Source organism: Phyllobates terribilis, unplaced genomic scaffold (assembly GCF_046119375.1).
Source record: "Phyllobates terribilis strain yellow unplaced genomic scaffold, ASM4611937v1 Scaffold_4__5_contigs__length_816908805, whole genome shotgun sequence".
In the NCBI taxonomy this organism is placed as follows: domain Eukaryota; kingdom Metazoa; phylum Chordata; class Amphibia; order Anura; family Dendrobatidae; genus Phyllobates; species Phyllobates terribilis.
The window spans coordinates 788,968,182-788,992,871 of record NW_027362764.1 but is presented as its reverse complement, the minus strand read 5'-3'; the positions used below and the strand labels follow the sequence as shown (position 1 = coordinate 788,992,871).

The 24,690-nt window shown below is 46.4% G+C and overlaps 1 protein-coding gene across 8 annotated transcripts in view; it reads right to left on the bottom strand.

The window, feature by feature from the left end:
* The window catches only part of ADGRB1 (adhesion G protein-coupled receptor B1), a 911,276-nt gene that overhangs the window by 422,975 nt on the left and 463,611 nt on the right, over window positions 1-24,690 (bottom strand). For all 8 annotated transcript variants that reach the window (XM_073679967.1, XM_073679961.1, XM_073679962.1 and 5 more), the window contains exons 6-9: window positions 22,832-22,996; window positions 21,767-21,931; window positions 21,493-21,657; window positions 6,028-6,126 (exon numbers count right to left, since the gene is read on the bottom strand). In XM_073679967.1, coding sequence (XP_073536068.1) covers window positions 6,028-6,126; window positions 21,493-21,657; window positions 21,767-21,931; window positions 22,832-22,996 — 594 coding nt within the window. The remainder of the gene's footprint in view (window positions 1-6,027; window positions 6,127-21,492; window positions 21,658-21,766; window positions 21,932-22,831; window positions 22,997-24,690) is intronic.

The window sequence follows — 24,690 nt, the reverse complement described above, 5'->3', positions numbered from 1 at the left end:
CTAGGTTCTTCAAAGTAGCCACCTTTTGCTTTGATGACTGCTTTGCACACTCTTGGCATTCTCTTGATGAGCTTCAAGAGGTAATCACCGGAAATGGTTTTCACGTCACAGGTGTGCCCTGTCAGGTTTAATAAGTGGGATTTCTTGCCTTATAAATGGGGTTGGGACCATCAGTTGTGTTGTGCAGAAGTCTGGTGGATACACAGCTGATAGTCCTACTGAATAGACTGTTAGAATTTGTATTATGGCAAGAAAAAAGCAGATAAGTAAAGAAAAACGAGTGGCCATCATTACTTTAAGGAATGAAGGTCAGTCAGTCCGAAAAATTGGGCAAACTTTGAAAGTGTCCCCAAGTGCAGTTGCAAAAACCATCAAGCGCTGAAAAGAAACTGGCTCACATGAGGACCGCCCCAGGAAAGGAAGACCAAGAGTCACCTCTGCTTCTGAGGATAAGTTTATCCGAGTCACCAGCCTCAGAAATCGCAGGTTAACAGCAGCTCAGATTAGAGACCAGGTCAATGCCACACAGAGTTCTAGCAGCAGACACATCTCTTCAACAACTGTTAAGAGGAGACTGTGCAGCAGGCCTTCATGGTAAAATAGCTGCTAGGAAACCACTGCTAAGGACAGGCAACAAGCAGAAGAGACTTGTTTGGGCTAAAGAACACAAGGAATGGACATTAGACCAGTGGAAATCTGTGCTTTGGTCTGATGAGTCCAAATTTGAGATCTTTGGTTCCAACCACCGTGTCTTTGTGCGACGCAGAAAAGGTGAACGGATGGACTCTACATGCCTGGTTCCCACCGTGAAGCATGGGGGAGGAGGTGTGATGGTGTGGGGGGGCTTTGCTGGTGACACTGTTGGGGATTTATTCAAAATTGAAGGCATACTGAACCAGCATGGCTACCACAGCATCTTGCAGCGGCATGCTATTCCATCCGGTTTGTGTTTAGTTGGACCCTCATTTATTTTTCAACAGGACAATGACCCCAAACACACCTCCAGGCTGTGTAAGGGCTATTTGACCAAGAAGGAGAGTGATGGGGGGCTACGCCAGATGACCTGGCCTCCACAGTCACCAGACCTGAACCCAATCGAGATGGTTTGGGGTGAGCTGGACCGCAGAGTGAAGGCAAAAGGGCCAACAAGTGCTAAGCATCTCTGGGAACTCCTTCACGATTGTTGGAAGACCATTTCCGGTGACTACCTCTTGAAGCTCATCAAGAGAATGTCAAGAGTGTGCAAAGCAGTCATCAAAGCAAAAGGTGGCTACTGTGAAGAACCTAGAATATAAGACATATTTTCAGTTGTTTCACACTTTTTTGTTAAGTATATAATTCCACATGTGTTAATTCATAGTTTTGATGCCTTCAGTGTGAATGTACAATTTCCATAGTCATGAAAATACAGAAAAATCTTTAAATGAGAAGGTGTGTCCAAACTTTTGGTCTGTACTGTACAAAACCAAGGAACACTAAAGGGTTACTTCTGTGTGCCCCTGTGATAAAAGTAAGCCCCCAGTGCACAGCCAGGAAGTGTTATCATAGGGACACAGGAGAAGAAATGCTGCAAGTGGAGAACCTCTGACTTCTTGTGGTTGTCGGTGCTTAGCAGGAACTTTCTATCTTTCTGTGTTCCATTAAAAAGAATCCGCTCCAATATTCTGGTAAATGTACACAACAGTCTAAAAAAAAAAGCAGAGCTGAAGTATAAAGTAAGGAGTAAGGAAAAGGGCAGTAGCCCCTCATTAGGCAGAAGGTGGATAGAAGACTAATATAGCCTTTAACAGACAATGCTGCTCAGCTGGAGTAATTGTGTCCTAACAGAGCAGAGCTGCAGTTGAAAGCATGAAGAAAACACAAAGTAGCAGTTTGGGTCAATCATGAGACAAAATGTAGATTTTAGACGACCACAAACTCCTATAGAGCATGCAGCTGAGCTGGAGTCACTGATCACAGCTGTGCTCTAACTGAACAGTGCTGCAGTTAAAAGCAGGGGGGAAAGAAAATACCAGCAATTTGAGACTTTGATGAGACAACACGTAGATTTCAGACTACCACAGACTCCACCACACAGGGCAGCTGAGCTGGAGTCACTGATCACAGCTCTGCTGTAAGCAGCAGTGATTGGCACAGGGGAGGGACAGAACATCAGTGTGAACCAATCATCGGGCAGTAGAGGATTGTCGGATGACCACAGGCTCCTGTAGATAGTGCAGCTGAGCTGGAGTCACTAGCAGCCGTGTAGCTGTGAATCCAGCTCTGGATCGATATGAAGTATTTACTAGAAGGAAGAAGCCTTGAGGACATTATACAGCAGTACTGAGTAGTGTAGCTGTGAATCCAGCTCTGGATCAATATGAAGCATTTACTAGAAAGAAGCAGCCTGGAGGACATTATACAGCAGTACTGTGTAGTGTAGCTGTGAATCCAGCTCTGGATCAATATGAAGCATTTACTAGAAAGAAGCAGCGTGGAGGACATTATACAGCAGTACTGTGTAGTGTAGCTGTGAATCCAGCTCTGGATCAATATGAAGCATTTACTAGAAAGAAGCAGCCTGGAGGACATTATACAGCAGTACTGAGCAGTGTAGCTGTGAATCCAGCTCTGGATCAATATGAAGCATTTACTAGAAAGAAGCAGCCTGGAGGACATTATACAGCAGTACTGTGTAGTGTAGCTGTGAATCCAGCTCTGGATCAATATGAAGCATTTACTAGAAAAAAGCAGCCTGGAGGACATTATACAGCAGTACTGAGTAGTGTAGCTGTGAATCCAGCTAGGGATCAATATGAAGCATTTAGTAGAAAGCAGCAGCCTGGAGGACATTATACAGCAGTACTGAGTAGTGTAGCTGTGAATCCAGCTAGGGATCAATATGAAGCATTTAGCAGAAAGAAGCAGCCTGGAGGACATTATACAGCAGTACTGAGTAGTGTAGCTGTGAATCTAGCTAGGGATCAATATGAAGCATTTAGTAGAAAGAAGCAGCCTGGAGGACATTATACAGCAGTACTGAGCAGTGTAGCTGTGAATCCAGCTCTGGATCGATATGCAGCATTAAGTAGAAAGAAGCAGCCTGGAGGACATTATACAGCAGTACTGAGCAGTGTAGCTGTGAATCCAGCTCTGGATCGATATGAAGCATTTACTAGAAAGAAGCAGCCTGGAGGACATTATACAGCAGTACTGAGTAGTGTAGCTGTGAATCCAGCTCTGGATTAATATGAAGCATTTAGTAGAAAGAAGCAGCCTGGAGGACATTATACAGCAGTACTGAGCAGTGTAGCTGTGAATCCAGCTCTGGATCAATATGAAGCATTTATTAGAAAGAAGCAGCGTGGAGGACATTATACAGCAGTACTGAGCAGTGTAGCTGTGAATCCAGCTCTGGATCAATATGAAGCATTTAGTAGAAAGAAGCAGCGTGGAGGAAATTATACTGCAGTACTGAGCAGTGTAGCTGTGAATCCAGCTAGGGATCGATATGAAACATTTAGTAGAAAGAAGCAGCCTGGAGGACATTATACAGTAGCACTGAGCAGTGTAGCTGTGAATCCAGCTCTGGATCGATATGCAGCATTTAGTAGAAAGAAGCAGCCTGGAGGACATTATACAGTAGTACTGAGCAGTGTAGCTGTGAATCCAGCTCTGGATCGATATGAAGCATTTACTAGAAAGAAGCAGCCTGGAGGACATTATACAGCAGTACTGAGTAGTGTAGCTGTGAATCCAGCTCTGGATCAATATGAAGTATTTACTAGATAGAAGCAGCCTGGAGGACATTATACAGCAGTACTGAGTAATATAGCTGTGAATCCAGCTAGTGATCAATATGAAGTATTTACTAGAAAGAAGCAGCCAGGAGGACATTATACAGCAGTACTGAGCAGTGTAGCTGTGAGTCCAGCTCTGGATCGATATGCAGCATTTAGTAGAAAGAAGCAGCCTGGAGGACATTATACAGCAGTACTGAGTAGTGTAGCTGTGAATCCAGCTAGGGATCAATATGAAACATTTAGTAGAAAGAAGCAGCCTGGAGGACATTATACAGTAGTACTGAGCAGTGTAGCTGTGAATCCAGCTCTGGATCGATATGCAGCATTTCGTAGAAAGAAGCAGCCTGGAGGACATTATACAGCAGTACTGAGTAGTGTAGCTGTGAATCCAGCACTGGGTCAATATGAAGTATTTACTAGAAAGAAGCAGCCTGGAGGACATTATACAGCAGTACTGAGTAGTGTAGCTGTGAATCCAGCTCTGGATCAATATGAAGCATTTACTAGAAAGAAGCAGCCTGGAGGACATTATACAGCAGTACTGTGTAGTGTAGCTGTGAATCCAGCTCTGGATCAATATGAAGCATTTACTAGAAAAAAGCAGCCTGGAGGACATTATACAGCAGTACTGAGTAGTGTAGCTGTGAATCCAGCTAGGGATCAATATGAAGCATTTAGTAGAAAGCAGCAGCCTGGAGGACATTATACAGCAGTACTGAGTAGTGTAGCTGTGAATCCAGCTAGGGATCAATATGAAGCATTTAGCAGAAAGAAGCAGCCTGGAGGACATTATACAGCAGTACTGAGTAGTGTAGCTGTGAATCTAGCTAGGGATCAATATGAAGCATTTAGTAGAAAGAAGCAGCCTGGAGGACATTATACAGCAGTACTAAGCAGTGTAGCTGTGAATCCAGCTCTGGATCAATATGAAGCATTTATTAGAAAGAAGCAGCGTGGAGGACATTATACAGTAGTACTGAGTAGTGTAGCTGTGAATCCAGCTCTGGATCAATATGAAGCATTTAGTAGAAAGAAGCAGCCTGGAGGACATTATACAGCAGTACTGAGCAGTGTAGCTGTGAATCCAGCTCTGGATCAATATGAAGCATTTATTAGAAAGAAGCAGCGTGGAGGACATTATACAGCAGTACTGAGTAGTGTAGCTGTGAATCCAGCTCTGGATCAATATGAAGTATTTACTAGAAAGAAGCAGCCTGGAAGACATTATACAGCAGTACTGAGTAGTGCAGCTGTGAATCTAGCTAGGGATCAATATGAAGCATTTAGTAGAAAGAAGCAGCCTGGAGGACATTATACAGCAGTACTGAGTAGTGTAGCTGTGAATCCAGCTCTGGATCAATATGAAGCATTTAGTAGAAAGAAGCAGCCTGGAGGACATTATACAGCAGTACTGAGCAGTGTAGCTGTGAATCCAGCTCTGGATCAATATGAAGCATTTAGTAGAAAGAAGCAGCGTGGAGGAAATTATACTGCAGTACTGAGCAGTGTAGCTGTGAATCCAGCTAGGGATCGATATGAAACATTTAGTAGAAAGAATCAGCCTGGAGGACATTATACAGCAGTACTGAGCAGTGTAGCTGTGAATCCAGTTCTGGATTAATATGAAGCATTTAGTAGAAAGAAGCAGCCTGGAGGACATTATACAGCAGTACTGAGCAGTGTAGCTGTGAATCCAGCTCTGGATCGATATGAAGCATTTACTAGAAAGAAGCAGCCTGGAGGACATTATACAGCAGTACTGAGTAGTGTAGCTGTGAATCCAGCTCTGGATCAATATGAAGTATTTACTAGATAGAAGCAGCCTGGAGGACATTATACAGCAGTACTGAGTAATGTAGCTGTGAATCCAGCTAGTGATCAATATGAAGTATTTACTAGAAAGAAGCAGCCTGGAGGACATTATACAGCAGTACTGAGTAGTGTAGCTGTGAATCCAGCTAGGGATCGATATGAAACATTTAGTAGAAAGAAGCAGCCTGGAGGACATTATACAGTAGTACTGAGCAGTGTAGCTGTGAATCCAGCTCTGGATCAATATGAAGCATTTACTAGATAGAAGCAGCCTGGAGGACATTATACAGCAGTACTGAGTAGATCTGAGGGCAGAAATAAATATGTCAAGATCCCAACTGGACGTCATTGAGAAGTTCTTCACTCCGACTTGAAGGTTTTCCTTGGACTGTTCTGTGCGGGTGGGAACGTTTCCGCCAGCCCTCGCTCTTACCTGTGGCGTTTCTGGGGCACCGGACCTCTGCCGTCTCTCCCGCTGGGGTTTCTTGCCATACAAGAGCATAGCTTTCCTCGGGGCAGATCTCGTGGGGCTCTGGAAAGACAGAGAGACCTCTAGTGAAAGGTCAATCCTATTTGCCAATACTCTTCTTTCGTTCTCTGCTCGCAGCGATGTAGGAGGGATGATTAACTAGCTGAGCGACGAGCCAGGGAAGAGGTGCTGGTGCCAGCTACGGTCATCCGATGAGGCGCGGCCGGCGCGGGGAGTCGCTACCAGCTCAAACACCCCGTTACTAATAATTTACTAAATAATTACCGAGTGACCATTACATCCAAGGTAAGGAGTGGGCAGAGCACGGAGCGGGCAAAGCGCGGATAAGGCCCATTCACACACCGCCATTACCACCACCATCGCGTTATTTTACACTACAATCATAGGAAAACCGCAGAATATTCCCCACAATTTTGGGACGGGCGTACAAACTACCGCAAAAGTATCAGCAACATTACATACCACGATGACCCAGATTACTCACTTCTGCCCTGAAATACTCTGTGCTGCTGGGTCCCTACTTCTTCCACTACGTAGCTGTCAGCCTGTGACCTCCCACAAGATCAGGCGACACTTCTGAAATACTCTGTGCTGCTGGGCATGCTGATCCTCACACTGTGTGACTATATTCTGTGACCTCCCACAAGATTTAAACTATCCCCTCCTGAAATACTCTGTGCTGCTGGGGTTCCAGCTTCTTCCACTGTGTAACTCTCAGTCTCTGACCTCCCCACAAGGTCAGCTCACACCTCTCCTGAAATACTCTGTGCTCCTGTAGCCCCCGGTTCTACGATGGAACGCTCAGTCTATGATCTCCCACAAGATCAACACACTCCTCTCCTGAAATACTCTGTGCTGCTGCCAGCCTGTGATCTTCATCGAGCGCTTCACACTCCTCTCCTGAAATACTCTGTGCTGCTGCCAGCCTGTGATCTTCATAGAGCGCTTCACACTCCTCTCCTGAAATACTCTGTGCTGCTGCCAGCCTGTGATCTTCATAGAGCGCTTCACACTCCTCTCCTGAAATACTCTGTGCTACTGGGGTCTCTGCTCCTTCTAACATGTAACTCTCAGCTGGACTTCTATTCTCCTCCCCCTCGTCACTTGCCAGCCCTCGTCCTGAGGTTTTCATTAGTGCGGCGGTGATGACAGGTGATGTGCGAGGTGAGCGGCGCGGGGGAGGAGAACTCCCATCATCCCTCCCTGCATACATTATGTTCTATATACCGGGCGCCCTCGGGCGATATCAGGGCAGAGCTGCCGGGGGGGAGCGAGAGAGCCTGATACATCAGACAGCAGAGACGTCACCACCGGAGAGCAGCACCCCCCGATGTGCCCCCACAGCAGCTGTCACACAGCAGGCATGCTGAGACCTGTAGTGCATCTGCAGCTGTGCAGCAAAAAGTGTCTGCACTGCAATGTGATACTGACCGCTGTATCTAATCCTATCACGTGATACTGTCCGCTGTATCTAATCCTCTTTCTATGATACTATCTGCTGTATCGAATCCTCTCCCGTGTGATACTGTCCGCTGTATCTAACCCTCTCCTGTGATACTGTCCGCCGTATCTAATCCTCTCCCGTGTGATACAGTCTGCTGTATCTAATCCTCTCCCGTGTGATACTGTCCGCCGTATCAAATCCTCTCCCGTGTGATACTGACCGCCGTATCAAATCCTCTCCCGTGTGATACTGACCGCTGTATCTAATCCTCTCCCGTGTGATACTGACCGCTGTATCTAATCCTCCCCCGTGTGATACTGTCCGCCGTATCTAATACTCTCCTGTGATACTGACCGCTGTATCTAATCCTCTCCTGTGATACTGTCCGCTGTATCTAATCTTCTCCTGTGATACTGACCGCGGTATCTAATCCTCTCCTGTGATACTGTCCGCTGTATCTAATCTTCTCCTGTGATACTGACCGCGGTATCTAATCCTCTCCTGTGATACTGTCCGCTGTATCTAATCTTCTCCTGTGATACTGACCGCGGTATCTAATCCTCTCCTGTGATACTGTCCGCTGTATCTAATCCTCTCCTGTGATACTGTCCGCTGTATCTAATCTTCTCCTGTGATACTGACCGCTGTATCTAATCCTCTCCTGTGATACTGTCCGCTGTATCTAATCCTCTCCTGTGATACTGACCGCTGTATCTAATCCTCTCTTGTGATACTGACCGCTGTATCTAATCCTCTCCTGTGATACTGACCGCTGTATCTAATCATCTCTTGTGATACTGACCGCTGTATCTAATCCTCTCTTGTGATACTGACCGCTGTATCTAATCCTCTCTTGTGATACTGACCGCTGTATCTAATCCTCTCCTGTGACACTGACCGCTGTATCTAATCCTCTCCTGTCATACTGACCGCAGTATCTAATCCTCTGCTGTGACACTGACCGCTGTATCTAATCCTCTGCTGTGACACTGAACGCTGTATCTAATCCTCTCTTGTGATACTGACCGCTGTATCGAATCCTCTCTTGTGATACTGACCGCTGTATCTAATCCTCTCTTGTGATACTGACCGCTGTATCGAATCCTCTCTTGTGATACTGACCGCTGTATCTAATCCTCTCCTGTGATACTGACCGCTGTATCTAATCCTCTCTTGTGATACTGACCGCTGTATCTAATCCTCTCTTGTGATCCTGACCGCTGTATCTAATCCTCTCCTGTGACACTGACCGCAGTATCTAATCCTCTCTTGTGATACTGACCGCTGTATCCAATCCTCTGCTGTGATACTGACCGCTGTATCTAATCCTCTCCTGTGATACTGACCGCTGTACCAAACCTCTCTTGTGATACTGACCGCTGTATCTAATCCTCTCCTGTGATACTGACCGCTGTATCTAATCCTCTGCTGTGACACTGACCGCAGTATCTAATCTTCTCTTGTGATACTGACCGCTGTATCCAATCCTCTGCTGTGATACTGACCGCAGTATCTAATCCTCTCCTGTGATACTGACCGCTGTATCCAATCCTCTCTTGTGATACTGACCGCTGTATCTATTCCTCTCCTGTGACACTGACCGCAGTATCTAATCCTCTCCTGTGATACTGACCGCTGTATCCAATCCTCTCTTGTGATACTGACCGCTGTATCTAATCCTCTGCTGTGATACTGACCGCTGTATCTAATCCTCTCCTGTGATACTGACTGCTGTATCCAATCCTCTGCTGTGATACTGACCGCTGTATCTAATTCTCTGCTGTGACACTGACCGCTGTATCTAATCCTCTGCTGTGACACTGACCGCTGTATCTAATCCTCTGCTGTGACACTGACCGCTGTATCTAATCCTCTGCTGTTATACTGACCGCCGTATCTAATCCTCTCTTGTGATACTGACTGCTGTATCTAATCCTCTGCTGTGACACTGACCGCTGTATCTAATCCTCTCTTGTGATCCTGACTGCTGTATCTAATCCTCTGCTGTGACACTGACCGCTGTATCTAATCCTCTCTTGTGATCCTGACTGCTGTATCTAATCCTCTCTTGTGATCCTGACTGCTGTATCTAATCCTCTCTTGTGATCCTGACTGCTGTATCTAATCCTCTGCTGTGATACTGACCGCTGTATCTAATCCTCTCTTGTGATACTGACCGCTGTTTCTAATCCTCTCCTGTGATACTGACGGCTGTATCTAATCCTCTCCTGTGATACTGACCGCTGTATCTAATCCTCTGCTGTGACACTGACCGCAGTATCTAATCCTCTCTTGTGATACTGACCGCTGTATCTAATCCTCTCTTGTGATACTGACCGCTGTATCTAATCCTCTCTTGTGATACTGACAGCTGTATCTAATCCTCTGTGATACTGACCGCAGTATCTAATCCTCTCTTGTGATACTGACCGCTGTATCCAATCCTATGCTGTGATACTGACCGCTGTATCCAATCCTCTGCTGTGACACTGACCGCTGTATCTAATCCTCTCTTGTGATACTGACAGCTGTATCTAATCCTCTGTGATACTGACCGCAGTATCTAATCCTCTCTTGTGATACTGACCGCTGTATCCAATCCTATGCTGTGATACTGACCGCTGTATCCAATCCTCTGCTGTGACACTGACCGCTGTATCTAATTCTCTCCTGTGATACTGACCGCTGTATCTAATCCTCTGCTGTTATACTGACCGCTGTATCTAATCCTCTACTGTGATAGTGACTGCTGTATCTAATCCTCTCTTGTGATACTGACCGCTGTATCTAATCCTCTGCTGTGACACTGACCGCTGTATCTAATCCTCTCCTGTGATACTGACCGCTGTATCTAATCCTCTCTTGTGATACTGACCGATGTATCTAATCCTCTCTTGTGATACTGACCGCTGTATCTAATCCTCTCTTGTGATACTGACCGCTGTATCTAATCCTCTCTTGTGATACTGACCGCTGTATCTAATCCTCTGTGATACTGACCGCAGTATCTAATCCTCTCTTGTGATACTGACCGCTGTATCCAATCCTATGCTGTGATACTGACCGCTGTATCCAATCCTCTGCTGTGACACTGACCGCTGTATCTAATCCTCTCTTGTGATCCTGACTGCTGTATCTAATTCTCTCCTGTGATACTGACTGCTGTATCTAATCCTCTGCTGTTATACTGACCGCTGTATCTAATCCTCTACTGTGATAGTGACTGCTGTATCTAATCCTCTCTTGTGATACTGACCGCTGTATCTAATCCTCTGCTGTGACACTGACCGCTGTATCTAATCCTCTCCTGTGATACTGACCGCTGTATCTAATCCTCTGCTGTTATACTGACCGCTGTATCTAATCCTCTGCTGTGACACTGACCGCTGTATCTAATCCTCTCCTGTGAAACTTACCGCTGTATCTAATCCTCTGCTGTGATACTGACCGCTGTATCTAATCCTCTCCTGTGAAACTTACCGCTGTATCTAATCCTCTGCTGTGATACTGACCGCTGTATCTAATCCTCTCTTGTGATACTGACCGCTGTATCTAATCCTCTCTTGTGATAATGACCGCTGTATCTAATCCTCTATTGTGATACTGACCGCTGTATCTAATCCTCTCCTGTGATAGTGACTGCTGTATCTAATCCTCTCTTGTGATACTGACCGCTGTATCTAATCCTCTGCTGTGACACTGACCGCTGTATCTAATCCTCTCCTGTGATACTGACCGCTGTATCTAATCCTCTGCTGTGATACTGACCGCTGTATCTAATCCTCTGCTGTGACACTGACCGCTGTATCTAATCCTCTGCTGTGACACTGACCGCTGTATCTAATCCTCTCTTGTGATACTGACCGCTGTATCTAATCATCTGCTGTGACACTGACCGCTGTATCTAATCCTCTGCTGTGACACTGACCGCTGTATCTAATCCTCTCCTGTGAAACTTACCGCTGTATCTAATCCTCTGCTGTGATACTGACCGCTGTATCTAATCCTCTCTTGTGATACTGACCGCTGTATCTAATCCTCTCTTGTGATACTGACCGCTGTATCTAATCCTCTATTGTGATACTGACCGCTGTATCTAATCCTCTCCTGTGATAGTGACTGCTGTATCTAATCCTCTCCTGTGATACTGACCGCTGTATCTAATCCTCTGCTGTGATACTGACCGCTGTATCTAATCCTCTGCTGTGATACTGACCGCTGTATCTAATCCTCTCTTGTGATACTGACCGCTGTATCTAATCCTCTGCTGTGACACTGACCGCTGTATCTAACCCTCTCCTGTGATACTGACCGATGTATCTAATCCTCTGCTGTGACACTGACCGCTGTATCTAATCCTCTGGTGTGATACTGACCGCTGTATCTAATCCTCTGCTGTGATACTGACCGCTGTATCTAATCCTCTGCTGTGATACTGACCGCTGTATCTAATCCTCTCTTGTGATACTGACCGCTGTATCTAATCCTCTCCTGTGATACTGTCCGCTGTATCTAATCCTCTCTTGTGATACTGACCGCTGTATCTAATCCTCTGCTGTGACACTGACCGCTGTATCTAATCCTCTCTTGTGATACTGACCGCTGTATCTAATCCTCTGCTGTGATACTGACCGCTGTATTTAATCCTCTCCTGTGATACTGTCCGCTGTATCTAATCCTCTTGTGATACTGACCGCTGTATCTAATCCTTTCCTGTGATACTGACCGCTGTATCTAATCTTCTCTTGTGATCCTGACTGCTGTATCTAATCCTCTCCTGTGATACTGACCGCTGTATCTAATCCTCTGCTGTGATACTGACCACTGTATCTAATCCTCTCCTGTGATAGTGACTGCTGTATCTAATCCTCTCTTGTGACACTGTCCGCTGTATCTAATCCTCTCCTGTGATAGTGACCGCTGTATCTAATCCTCTCTTGTGATACTGACCGCTGTATCTAATCTTCTCTTGTGATACTGACCGCTGTATCTAATACTCTCCTGTGATAGTGACTGCTGTATCTAATCCTCTCCTGTGATACTGACCGCTGTATCTAATCCTCTGCTGTGATACTGACCGCTGTATCTAATCCTCTCCTGTGATAGTGACCGCTCTATCTAATCCTCTGGTGTGATACTGACCGCTGTATCTAATCCTCTGCTGTGACACTGACCGCTGTATCTAATCCTCTGGTGTGATACTGACCGCAGTATCTAATCCTCTCCTGTGATAGTGACCGCTGTATCTAATCCTCTGCTGTGATACTGACCGCTGTATCTAATCCTCTCTTGTGATACTGACCGCTGTATCCAATCCTCTCTTGTGATACTGACCGCTGTATCTAATCCTCTCTTGTGATACTGTCCGCTGTATCTAATCCTCTCTTGTGATACTGACCGCTGTATCTAATCTTCTGCTGTGACACTGACCGCTGTATCTAATCCTCTCCTGTGATACTGACCGCAGTATCTAATCCTCTCCTGTGATACTGTCCGCTGTATCTAATCCTCTCATGTGATACTGACCGCTGTATCCAATCCTCTCCTGTGATACTGACCGCTGTATCTAATCCTCTCTTGTGATACTGACCGCTGTATCCAATCCTCTGCTGTGATACTGACCGCTGTATCCAGTCCTCTGCTGTGATACTGACCGCTGTATCTAATCCTCTCTTGTGATATTGACCGCTGTATCTAATCCTCTCTTGTGATACTGACCGCTGTATCTAATCCTCTCTTGTGATATTGACCGCTGTATCTAATCCTCTCTTGTGATACTGACCGCTGTATCTAATCCTCTCTTGTGATATTGACCGCTGCATCTAATCCTCTCTTGTGATACTGACCGCTGTATCTAATCCTCTGTGATACTGACCGTAATATCTAATCCTCTCTTGTGATACTGACCGCTGTATCCAATCCTCTGCTGTGATACTGACCGCTGTATCCAATCCTCTGCTGTGACACTGACCGCTGTATCTAATCCTCTCTTGTGATCCTGACTGCTGTATCTAATCCTCTCCTGTGATACTGACCGCTGTATCTAACCCTCTGCTGTGATACTGACCGCTGTATCTAATCCTCTCCTGTGATAGTGACTGCTGTATCTAATCCTCTCTTGTGATACTGACCGCTGTATCTAATCCTCTGCTGTGACACTGACCGCTGTATCTAATCCTCTGCTGTGATACTGACCGCTGTATCTAATCCTCTCCTGTGATACTGACCGCAGTATCTAATCCTCTGCTGTGATACTGACCGCTGTATCTAATCCTCTCTTGTGATACTGACCGCTGTATCTAATCCTCTCTTGTGATACTGACCGCTGTATCTAATCCTCTCTTGTGATAGTGACCGCTGTATCTAATCCTCTCCTGTGATACTGACCGCTGTATCTAATCCTCTGCTGTGATACTGACCGCTGTATCTAATCCTCTCTTGTGATCCTGACTGTTGTATCTAATCCTCTCCTGTGATACTGACCGCTGTATCTAATCCTCTGCTGTGACACTGACCGCAGTATCTAATCCTCTCTTGTGATACTGACCGCTGTATCTAATCCTCTCTTGTGATACTGACCGCTGTATCTAATCCTCTCTTGTGATACTGACCGATGTATCTAATCCTCTCTTGTGATACTGACCGCTGTATCTAATACTCTCTTGTGATACTGACCGCTGTATCTAATCCTCTCTTGTGATACTGACAGCTGTATCTAATCCTCTGTGATACTGACCGCAGTATCTAATCCTCTCTTGTGATACTGACCGCTGTATCCAATCCTATGCTGTGATACTGACCGCTGTATCCAATCCTCTGCTGTGACACTGACCGCTGTATCTAATCCTCTCTTGTGATCCTGACTGCTGTATCTAATCCTCTGCTGTGATACTGACCGCTGTATCTAATCCTCTGCTGTTATACTGACCGCTGTATCTAATCCTCTCCTGTGATAGTGACTGCTGTATCTAATCCTCTCCTGTGATACTGACCGCTGTATCTAATCCTCTGCTGTGACACTGACCGCTGTATCTAATCCTCTCCTGTGATACTGACTGCTGTATCTAATCCTCTGCTGTGACACTGACCGCTGTATCTAATCCTCTCTTGTGATACTGACCGCTGTATCTAATCCTCTGCTGTGACACTGACCGCTGTATCTAATCCTCTCCTGTGAAACTTACCGCTGTATCTAATCCTCTGCTGTGATACTGACCGCTGTATCTAATCCGCTCTTGTGATACTGACCGCTGTATCTAATCCTCTCTTGTGATACTGACCGCTGTATCTAATCCTCTATTGTGATACTGACCGCTGTATCTAATCCTCTCCTGTGATAGTGACTGCTGTATCTAATCCTCTCCTGTGATACTGACCGCTGTATCTAATCCTCTGCTGTGATACTGACCGCTGTATCTAATCCTCTGCTGTGATACTGACCGCTGTATCTAATCCTCTCTTGTGATACTGACCGCTGTATCTAATCCTCTGCTGTGACACTGACCGCTGTATCTAACCCTCTCCTGTGATACTGACCGATGTATCTAATCCTCTGCTGTGACACTGACCGCTGTATCTAATCCTCTGGTGTGATACTGACCGCTGTATCTAATCCTCTGCTGTGATACTGGCCGCTGTATCTAATCCTCTGCTGTGATACTGACCGCTGTATCTAATCCTCTCTTGTGATACTGACCGCTGTATCTAATCCTCTCCTGTGATACTGTCCGCTGTATCTAATCCTCTGCTGTGACACTGACCGCAGTATTTAATCCTCTCCTGTGATACTGTCCGCTGTATCTAATCCTCTTGTGATACTGACCGCTGTATCTAATCCTCTCCTGTGATACTGACCGCTGTATCTAATCTTCTCTTGTGATCCTGACTGCTGTATCTAATCCTCTCCTGTGATACTGACCGCTGTATCTAATCCTCTGCTGTGATACTGACCACTGTATCTAATCCTCTGCTGTGATACTGACCGCTGTATCTAATCCTCTGCTGTGATACTGACCGCTGTATCTAATCCTCTCCTGTGATACTGACCGCTGTATCTAATCTTCTCTTGTGATCCTGACCGCTGTATCTAATCCTCTGCTGTGATACTGACCACTGTATCTAATCCTCTCCTGTGATAGTGACTGCTGTATCTAATCCTCTCTTGTGACACTGTCCGCTGTATCTAATCCTCTCCTGTGATAGTGACCGCTGTATCTAATCCTCTCTTGTGATACTGACCGCTGTATCTAATCCTCTCTTGTGATACTGACCGCTGTATCTAATCTTCTCTTGTGATACTGACCGCTGTATCTAATACTCTCCTGTGATAGTGACTGCTGTATCTAATCCTCTCCTGTGATACTGACCGCTGTATCTAATCCTCTGCTGTGATACTGACTGCTGTATCTAATCCTCTCCTGTGATAGTGACCGCTCTATCTAATCCTCTCCTGTGATACTGACCGCTGTATCTAATCCTCTGCTGTGACACTGACCGCTGTATCTAATCCTCTGGTGTGATACTGACCGCTGTATCTAATCCTCTGCTGTGTTACTGACCGCAGTATCTAATCCTCTCCTGTGATAGTGACCGCTGTATCTAATCCTCTGCTGTGATACTGACCGCTGTATCTAATCCTCTCTTGTGATACTGACCGCTGTATACAATCCTCTCTTGTGATACTGACCGCTGTATCTAATCCTCTCTTGTGATACTGTCCGCTGTATCTAATCCTCTCTTGTGATACTGACCGCTGTATCTAATCTTCTGCTGTGACACTGACCGCTGTATCTAATCCTCTCCTGTGATACTGACCGCAGTATCTAATCCTCTCCTGTGATACTGTCCGCTGTATCTAATCCTCTCATGTGATACTGACCGCTGTATCTAATCCTCTCCTGTGATAGTGACCGCTGTATCTAATCCTCTGCTGTGACACTGACCGCTGTATCTAATCCTCTCTTGTGATCCTGACCGCTGTATCTAACCCTCTCCTGTGATACTGACCGCTGTATCTAACCCTCTCCTGTGACACTGTCCGCTGTATCTAATCCTCTCCTGTGATACTGACCGCTGTATCTAATCCTCTCCTGTGATAGTGACTGCTGTATCTAATACTCTCCTGTGATAGTGACCGCTGTATCTAATCCTCTGCTGTGATACTGACCGCTGTATCTAATCCTCTGCTGTGATACTGACCGCTGTATCTAATCCTCTCCTGTGATAGTGACTGCTGTATCTAATCCTCTGCTGTGACACTGACCGCTGTATCTAATCCTCTGCTGTGACACTGATCGCTGTATCTAATCCTCTGGTGTGATACTGACCGCTGTATCTAATCCTCTGCTGTGATACTGACCGCAGTATCTAATCCTCTCCTGTGATAGTGACCGCTGTATCTAATCCTCTGCTGTGATACTGACCGCTGTATCTAATCCTCTCCTGTGATAGTGACCGCTGTATCTAATCCTCTCCTGTGATACTGACCGCTGTATCTAATCCTCTCCTGTGATAGTGACCGCTGTATCTAATCCTCTCCTGTGATAGTGACCGCTGTATCTAATCCTCTCTTGTGATACTGACCGCTGTATCTAATCCTCTCCTGTGATAGTGACCGCTGTATCTAATCCTCTCCTGTGATACTGACCGCTGTATCTAATCCTCTCTTGTGATCCTGACTGCTGTATCTAATCCTCTCCTGTGATAGTGACCGCTGTATCTAATCCTCTCTTGTGATACTGACCGCTGTATCTAATCCTCTCCTGTGATACTGACCGCTGTATCTAATCCTCTCCTGTGATAGTGACCGCTGTATCTAATCCTCTCCTGTGATAGTGACCGCTGTATCTAATCCTCTCTTGTGATACTGACCGCTGTATCTAATCCTCTCCTGTGATACTGACTGCTGTATCTAATCCTCTCCTGTGATAGTGACCGCTGTATCTAATCCTATCTTGTGATACTGACCGCTGTATCTAATCCTCTCCTGTGACACTGACCGCTGTATCTAATACTCAACTGTGATAGTGACTGCTGTATCTAATCCTCTCCTGTGATACTGACCGCTGTATCTAATCCTCTGCTGTGATACTGACCGCTGTATCTAATCCTCTCCTGTGATAGTGACCGCTCTATCTAATCCTCTCCTGTGATACTGACCGCTGTATCTAATCCTCTGCTGTGACACTGACCGCTGTATCTAATCCTCTGGTGTGATACTGACCGCTGTATCTAATCCTCTGCTGTGTTACTGACCGCAGTATCTAATCCTCTCCTGTGATAGTGACCGCTGTATCTAATCCTCTGCTGTGATACTGACCGCTGTATCTAATCCTCTCTTGTGATACTGACCGCTGTATACAATCCTCTCTTGTGATACTGACCGCTGTATCTAATCCTCTCTTGTGATACTGTCCGCTGTATCTAATCCTCTCTTGTGATACTGACCGCTGTATCTAATCTTCTGCTGTGACACTGACCGCTGTATCTAATCCTCTCCTGTGATACTGACCGCAGTATCTAATCCTCTCCTGTGATACTGTCCGCTGTATCTAATCCTCTCATGTGATACTGACCGCTGTATCTAATCCTCTCCTGTGATAGTGACCGCTGTATCTAATCCTCTGCTGTGACACTGACCGCTGTATCTAATCCTCTCTTGTGATCCTGACCGCTGTATCTAACCCTCTCCTGTGATACTGACCGCTGTATCTAACCCTCTCCTGTGACACTGTCCGCTGTATCTAATCCTCTCCTGTGATACTGACCGCTGTATCTAATCCTCTCCTGTGATAGTGACCGCTGTATCTAATACTCTCCTGTGATAGTGACCGCTGTATCTAATCCTCTGCTGTGATACTGACCGCTGTATCTAATCCTCTGCTGTGATACTGACCGCTGTATCTAATCCTCTCCTGTGATAGTGACCGCTGTATCTAATCCTCTCTTGTGATACTGACCGCTGTATCTAATCCTCTCCTGTGATAGTGACTGCTGTATCTAATCCTCTGCTGTGACACTGACCGCTGTATCTAATCCTCTGCTGTGACACTGATCGCTGTATCTAATCCTCTGGTGTGATACTGACCGCTGTATCTAATCCTCTGCTGTGATACTGACCGCAGTATCTAATCCTCTCCTGTGATAGTGACCGCTGTATCTAATCCTCTGCTGTGATACTGACCGCTGTATCTAATCCTCTCCTGTGATAGTGACCGCTGTATCTAATCCTCTCCTGTGATACTGACCGCTGTATCTAATCCTCTCCTGTGATAGTGACCGCTGTATCTAATCCTCTCCTGTGATAGTGACCGCTGTATCTAATCCTCTCTTGTGATACTGACCGCTGTATCTAATCCTCTCCTGTGATAGTGACCGCTGTATCTAATCCTCTCCTGTGATACTGACCGCTGTATCTAATCCTCTCTTGTGATCCTGACTGCTGTATCTAATCCTCTCCTGTGATAGTGACCGCTGTATCTAATCCTCTCTTGTGATACTGACCGCTGTATCTAATCATCTCCTGTGATACTGACCGCTGTATCTAATCCTCTCCTGTGATAGTGACCGCTGTATCTAATCCTCTCCTGTGATAGTGACCGCTGTATCTAATCCTCTCTTGTGATACTGACCGCTGTATCTAATCCTCTCCTGTGATACTGACCGCTGTATCTAATCCTCTCCTGTGATAGTGACCGCTGTATCTAATCCTCTCTTGTGATACTGACCGCTGTATCTAATCCTCTCCTGTGACACTGTCCGCTGTATCTAATCCTCTCCTGTGATACTGACCGCTGTATCTAATCCTCTCCTGTGATACTGACCGCTGTATCTAATCCTCTCCTGTGATAGTGACCGCTGTATCTAATCCTCTCCTGTGATACTGACCGCTGTATCTAATCCTCTCCTGTGATAGTGACCACTGTATCTAATCCTCTCTTGTGATACTGACCGCTGTATCTAATCCTCTCCTGTGATACTGACCGCTGTATCTAATCCTCTCTTGTGATAGTGACTGCTGTATCTAATCCTCTCTTGTGATACTGACCGCTGTATCTAACCCTCTCCTGTGATACTGACCGCTGTATCTAATCCTCTCTTGTGATACTGACCGCTGTATCTAATCCTCTCTTGTGATACTGACCGCTGTATCTAATCCTCTCCTGTGATACTGACCGCTGTATCTAACCCTCTCCTGTGATACTGACCGCTGTATCTAATCCTCTGTGATACTGACCGCTGTATCTAATCCTCTCCTGTGATACTGACTGCTGTATCTAATCCTCTCTTGTGATCCTGACTGCTGTATCTAATCCTCTCTTGTGATACTGACTGCTGTATCTAATCCTCTCTTGTGATACTGACTGCTGTATCTAATCCTCTCTTGTGATACTGACGGCTGTATCTAATCCTCTCTTGTGATACTGACCGCTGTATCTAACCCTCTCCTGTGATACTGACCGCTGTATCTAATCCTCTCTTGTGATCCTGACCGCTGTATCTAATCCTCTGCTGTGATACTGACCGCTGTATCTAATCCTCTCTTGTGATACTGACCGCTGTATCTAATCCTCTCTTGTGATACTGACCGCTGTATCTAACCCTCTCCTGTGATACTGACCGCTGTATCTAATCCTCTCTTGTGATACTGACCGCTGTATCTAATCCTCTGCTGTGATACTGACCGCTGTATCTAACCCTCTCTTGTGATACTGACCGCTGTATCTAATTCTCTCTTGTGATACTGACCGCTGTATCTAATCCTCTCTTGTGATACTGACCGCTGTATCTAACCCTCTCCTGTGATACTGACCGCTGTATCTAATCCTCTCTTGTGATCCTGACCGCTGTATCTAATCCTCTGCTGTGATACTGACCGCTGTATCTAATCCTCTCTTGTGATACTGACCGCTGTATCTAATCCTCTCTTGTGATACTGACCGCTGTATCTAATCCTCTCCTATGATACTGTCCGCTGTATCTAATCCTCTCCTGTGATACTGTCCGCTGTATCTAATCCTCTCCTGTGATAGTGACTGCTGTATCTAATCCTCTGCTGTGATACTGACCGCTGTATCTAATCCTCTCCTGTGATACTGACCGCTGTATCTAACCCTCTCCTGTGATACTGACCGCTGTATCTAACCCTCTCCTGTGATACTGACCGCTGTATCTAACCCTCTCCTGTGATACTGTCCGCTGTATCTAATCCTCTCCTGTGATAGTGACCGCTGTATCTAATCCTCTGCTGTGATACTGACCGCTGTATCTAATCCTCTCCTGTGATACTGACCGCTGTATCTAACCCTCTCCTGTGATACTGACCGCTGTATCTAACCCTCTCCTGTGATACTGACCGCTGTATCCAATCCTCTGCTGTTATACTGACCGCTGTATCTAATCCTCTGCTGTGATACTGACCGCTGTATCTAATCCTCTGCTGTGATACTGACCGCTGTATCTAATCCTCTGCTGTGATACTGACCGCTGTATCTAACCCTCTCCTGTGATACTGTCCGCTGTATCTAATCCTCTCCTGTGATAGTGACTGCTGTATCTAATCCTCTGCTGTGATACTGACCGCTGTATCTAACCCTCTCCTGTGATACTGACTGCTGTATCTAATCCTCTCTTGTGATACTGACCGCTGTATCTAATCCTCTGCTGTGATACTGACCGCTGTATCTAATCCTCTCCTGTGATAGTGACTGCTGTATCTAATCCTCTCCTGTGATACTGACCGCTGTATCTAATCCTCTCCTGTGATACTGACCGCTGTATCTAACCCTCTCCTGTGATACTGACCGCTGTATCTAATCCTCTGCTGTGATACTGACCGCTGTATCTAACCCTCTGCTGTGATACTGACCGCTGTATCTAATCCTCTCTTGTGACACTGTCCGCTGTATCTAATCCTCTTTTGATACCCCTTTCAGCAGCACTACTCCCCCCATCATTCCTCTTACCCGGACACTTCTTCTGGTTGCAGGGCTTGCTCTCCTCTGATTGGCCGCTGCACGCCTCCCCTCCATACAGTTGTCCGTAGCAGCTGCGCTCCCTCCGCTGCACCCCGCCGTCACACGTGGAGCTGCAGCCCCCCCACTGGCCCCACAGCTGCCACTTCCCATCCACTGGAAGGAGAAGCCATCATTAACTGACAGAACAGAACACTCCAGTCACCCCCAAAGCTGCAATCCACAAATCCCATCCAGATCTATAGAACTAGTGTTTAACTCTTACCTGGACACTGTGTGATGAAGCAGTCCCTTTCGTCCGACCAAAGGCCTTGACACTCCTTGCCGCCGTACGACGGTCCGTTACACTCCCGGATCCTCTTCTGAGTCCCATTGGAGCAGGTAGCGGAGCAGGCGCTCCACCCGGACCACTCGTTCCAAGTACCGTCCACTGCAAGAAGACACTGAGCAGTCACCACAAGTACCGGCTAAAGATGCAGCAGAGCTGAGTGTGCCGGCAGTCTGTCAGGCTGCATGGTGTGCGCACTGCCATGAGGCGGGGTATTGCAGTCCCATGTAAAGCCATAAGTATAACTCAAAGTGACCTTGGAAAGATATCAAAGGGACCAAACTTTTTTAAATTTAATTATTAATCAGCCTCTAATGTCTTTGTAACACACTCCGTTCACTCATTTTGCTTCCCTCTCTCTAACACCGAGCTGAGAGCCGAGCTGCTTTATCTGCCTAATTTGTGCACCTTTAGAAGCAGTTTTGAACCGCTGCTCCAGAAAGAATCCATCTAAACACTATTTACATGCTCTGCTCCCCTCCCGAATGCTCAGACAGTGCCAGTGTCTGTAAGTAGTGAGCACAGACTCTTACTAGAGCAACAGTTCAAAGCAGCTTTTAAAAGGTGCATAAACCAAAACAGCTAAAACAGCACTCTCAGCGCTGACTTTTGAGAAAGAAGGAAGCAAAATAAGGTAATGAATCACATTACAAAAGATGCAAAACTTTGCCAAAGCTGATCAAGAATTACATGGAACAAAAAAAAAAAAAAAAAGTTTAGCTAACTTTTTGAGAAACTTACTGAGAAATCCTGCTCTGTGTATCGGAGGTGTTATCAGTGCTGGTGCTGCACATGTCACACTCAGCTCTGCTTCATCTGACTAGGTAACCTATGCTACATTCAACACACTTCGCTCTGCTACCATCACCGACTCAGCTCTGCTACAATAAATGCAATATTAGAACATACTAAAAACTATAAATGTCAGACTGAAAAACCCAACAACTGAACAACTCAAAGCCTCCAGCTCTGCTACATCTGCGCGGAGATGTATTTCCTCACCTGGACATAGGGCGATGTTGCAGAACTTGGTCTGTTTCTCTGGTCCTTTGCATTCTTCACCCCCAAACTGAGGCGGGTTGCAAGTCCGGGTTCTCTCCCGGTAACCCCTTCCACACGTTGATGAGCACAGACTCCAGGGAGACCACTCGTCCCAGGTCCCGTGCACTGCGGAAACACAGAACATACACCGTAAAGTGTCTATATACTGCCCCTATATACCGCCACATGGTGCACTGCAACAGCAACTGTCAGCGCGCGAGAAATGCTACAACGAAAGCAACAAGGAAGAGCAGCGACCAGCGGATACATGCGACAGAACACAACATCCCATATACAGAATATATACACATCAGGGTCATAGATATGGGGGGTGGGGGTGCAAGGGCATGTGCACACGTTAGCTATTAGCGGAGGACATTTCTGCATCAAACAATTGTTTCTTGGTAAGAAAAAAGATGCATTAAATAAAAATGTGTTCTTTTAAGTGCATTTTTTAGTGCATTTTTTCCCATTCATTGGAATGGGTGGAAAAACGGTGCAAAAACGCTGAAAGAATTGACAGAAAATCTGCGAGGAAAAAATAAGCAACATTTCAAAACTCTCATTCAATTTGCCGGGACAGTAAAATGCGGCATTTTTTGCTAAAAAAAAAAAAAAAAAAAACGACTTGAGAAAAACATGGTAAAAACGCAAAGTATGTAAACATACCTATAAAAAAAAATAAGCTATTTATTTAATTACTAGATGGTGGCCCGATTCTAACGCATCGGGTATTCTAGAATAGGTATGCGGCCGACGGGGCGCAATCAGCAGAACGTTGTTTAAATTTGGCGCCAAAATCGCTGATTGGTCGCGGTCGGAAACCGCGACCAATCAGCAAAACAGTGTTAAAATTTGGCGGCAATATCAGTGATTGGTCAGGGGTGGCGGCCGCGACCAATCAGCGAACTGTGTTAGTGAGGACCGGAGAGCTTGTTTAAATTTGGCGATAAAATTACTGATTAGTCGCGACAGCGACAACTCAGCAAAACGGTGTTTAAATTTGGCGGCAATATCGCTGATTGGCCGCGGTCGGCCGGCGGCCGCGACCAATCAGCAGAGTGTTGTTTAAATTTTAAATTTGTTAAAATTGCTGATTAGTCGCGACAGCGACCTCAGCAAAACGGTGTTTAAATTTGGCGCCAATCTCGCTGATTGGTCGCGGCTGGCGGCCGCGACCAATCAGCAGAGCGGCGTTTAAATTTGGCGTCCAAATCGCTGATTGGTCGAAACCGCCGTCTGCGTCCAATCAGCAGAGCGTTGTTTAAATTTGGCGCCAATCAGCAGAGCGGTGTTTAAATTTGGCGCCAATCTCGCTGATTGGTCGCGGTCGGCTGGCGGCCGCTACCAATCAGCAGAGCGTTGTTTAAATTTGGCGCCAATATCGCTGATTGGTCGCGTCCGGCGGCTGCGACCAATCAGCATCGTATTAGCGAGCACCGGCACTGCCTGTGCGGGTACTTCCGCTGCGAGCAGCTGGGAGATGAGCGGCTGCTCGCAGCAGAAGCATCCCAACCGGCGGCGCCGCTCCCCGGTCCTCCGTTCACACTTGCCGTCGGGAGATCAGCGGTCCTAGCCGCTGATCTCCCGACGTTAGCCGCATGGAGGTCAGCGGCGCCGGTCGGGGTAGTTCTGCTGCTAGCGCCGCTCATCTCCCGGCTGCATCGCCGCTGACCTCCGTCCGGCAGATGAGCCGCTAACGGCCGCCATCTTTTTTCTGAAATCCCGCGTTGCTGATTGTCCGCGGCCGGACCAATGAGCGACGCAGGATTTCCTGGACAGACAGCTTCCAGACCAATGAGCGACGCGTGATTTCCTGG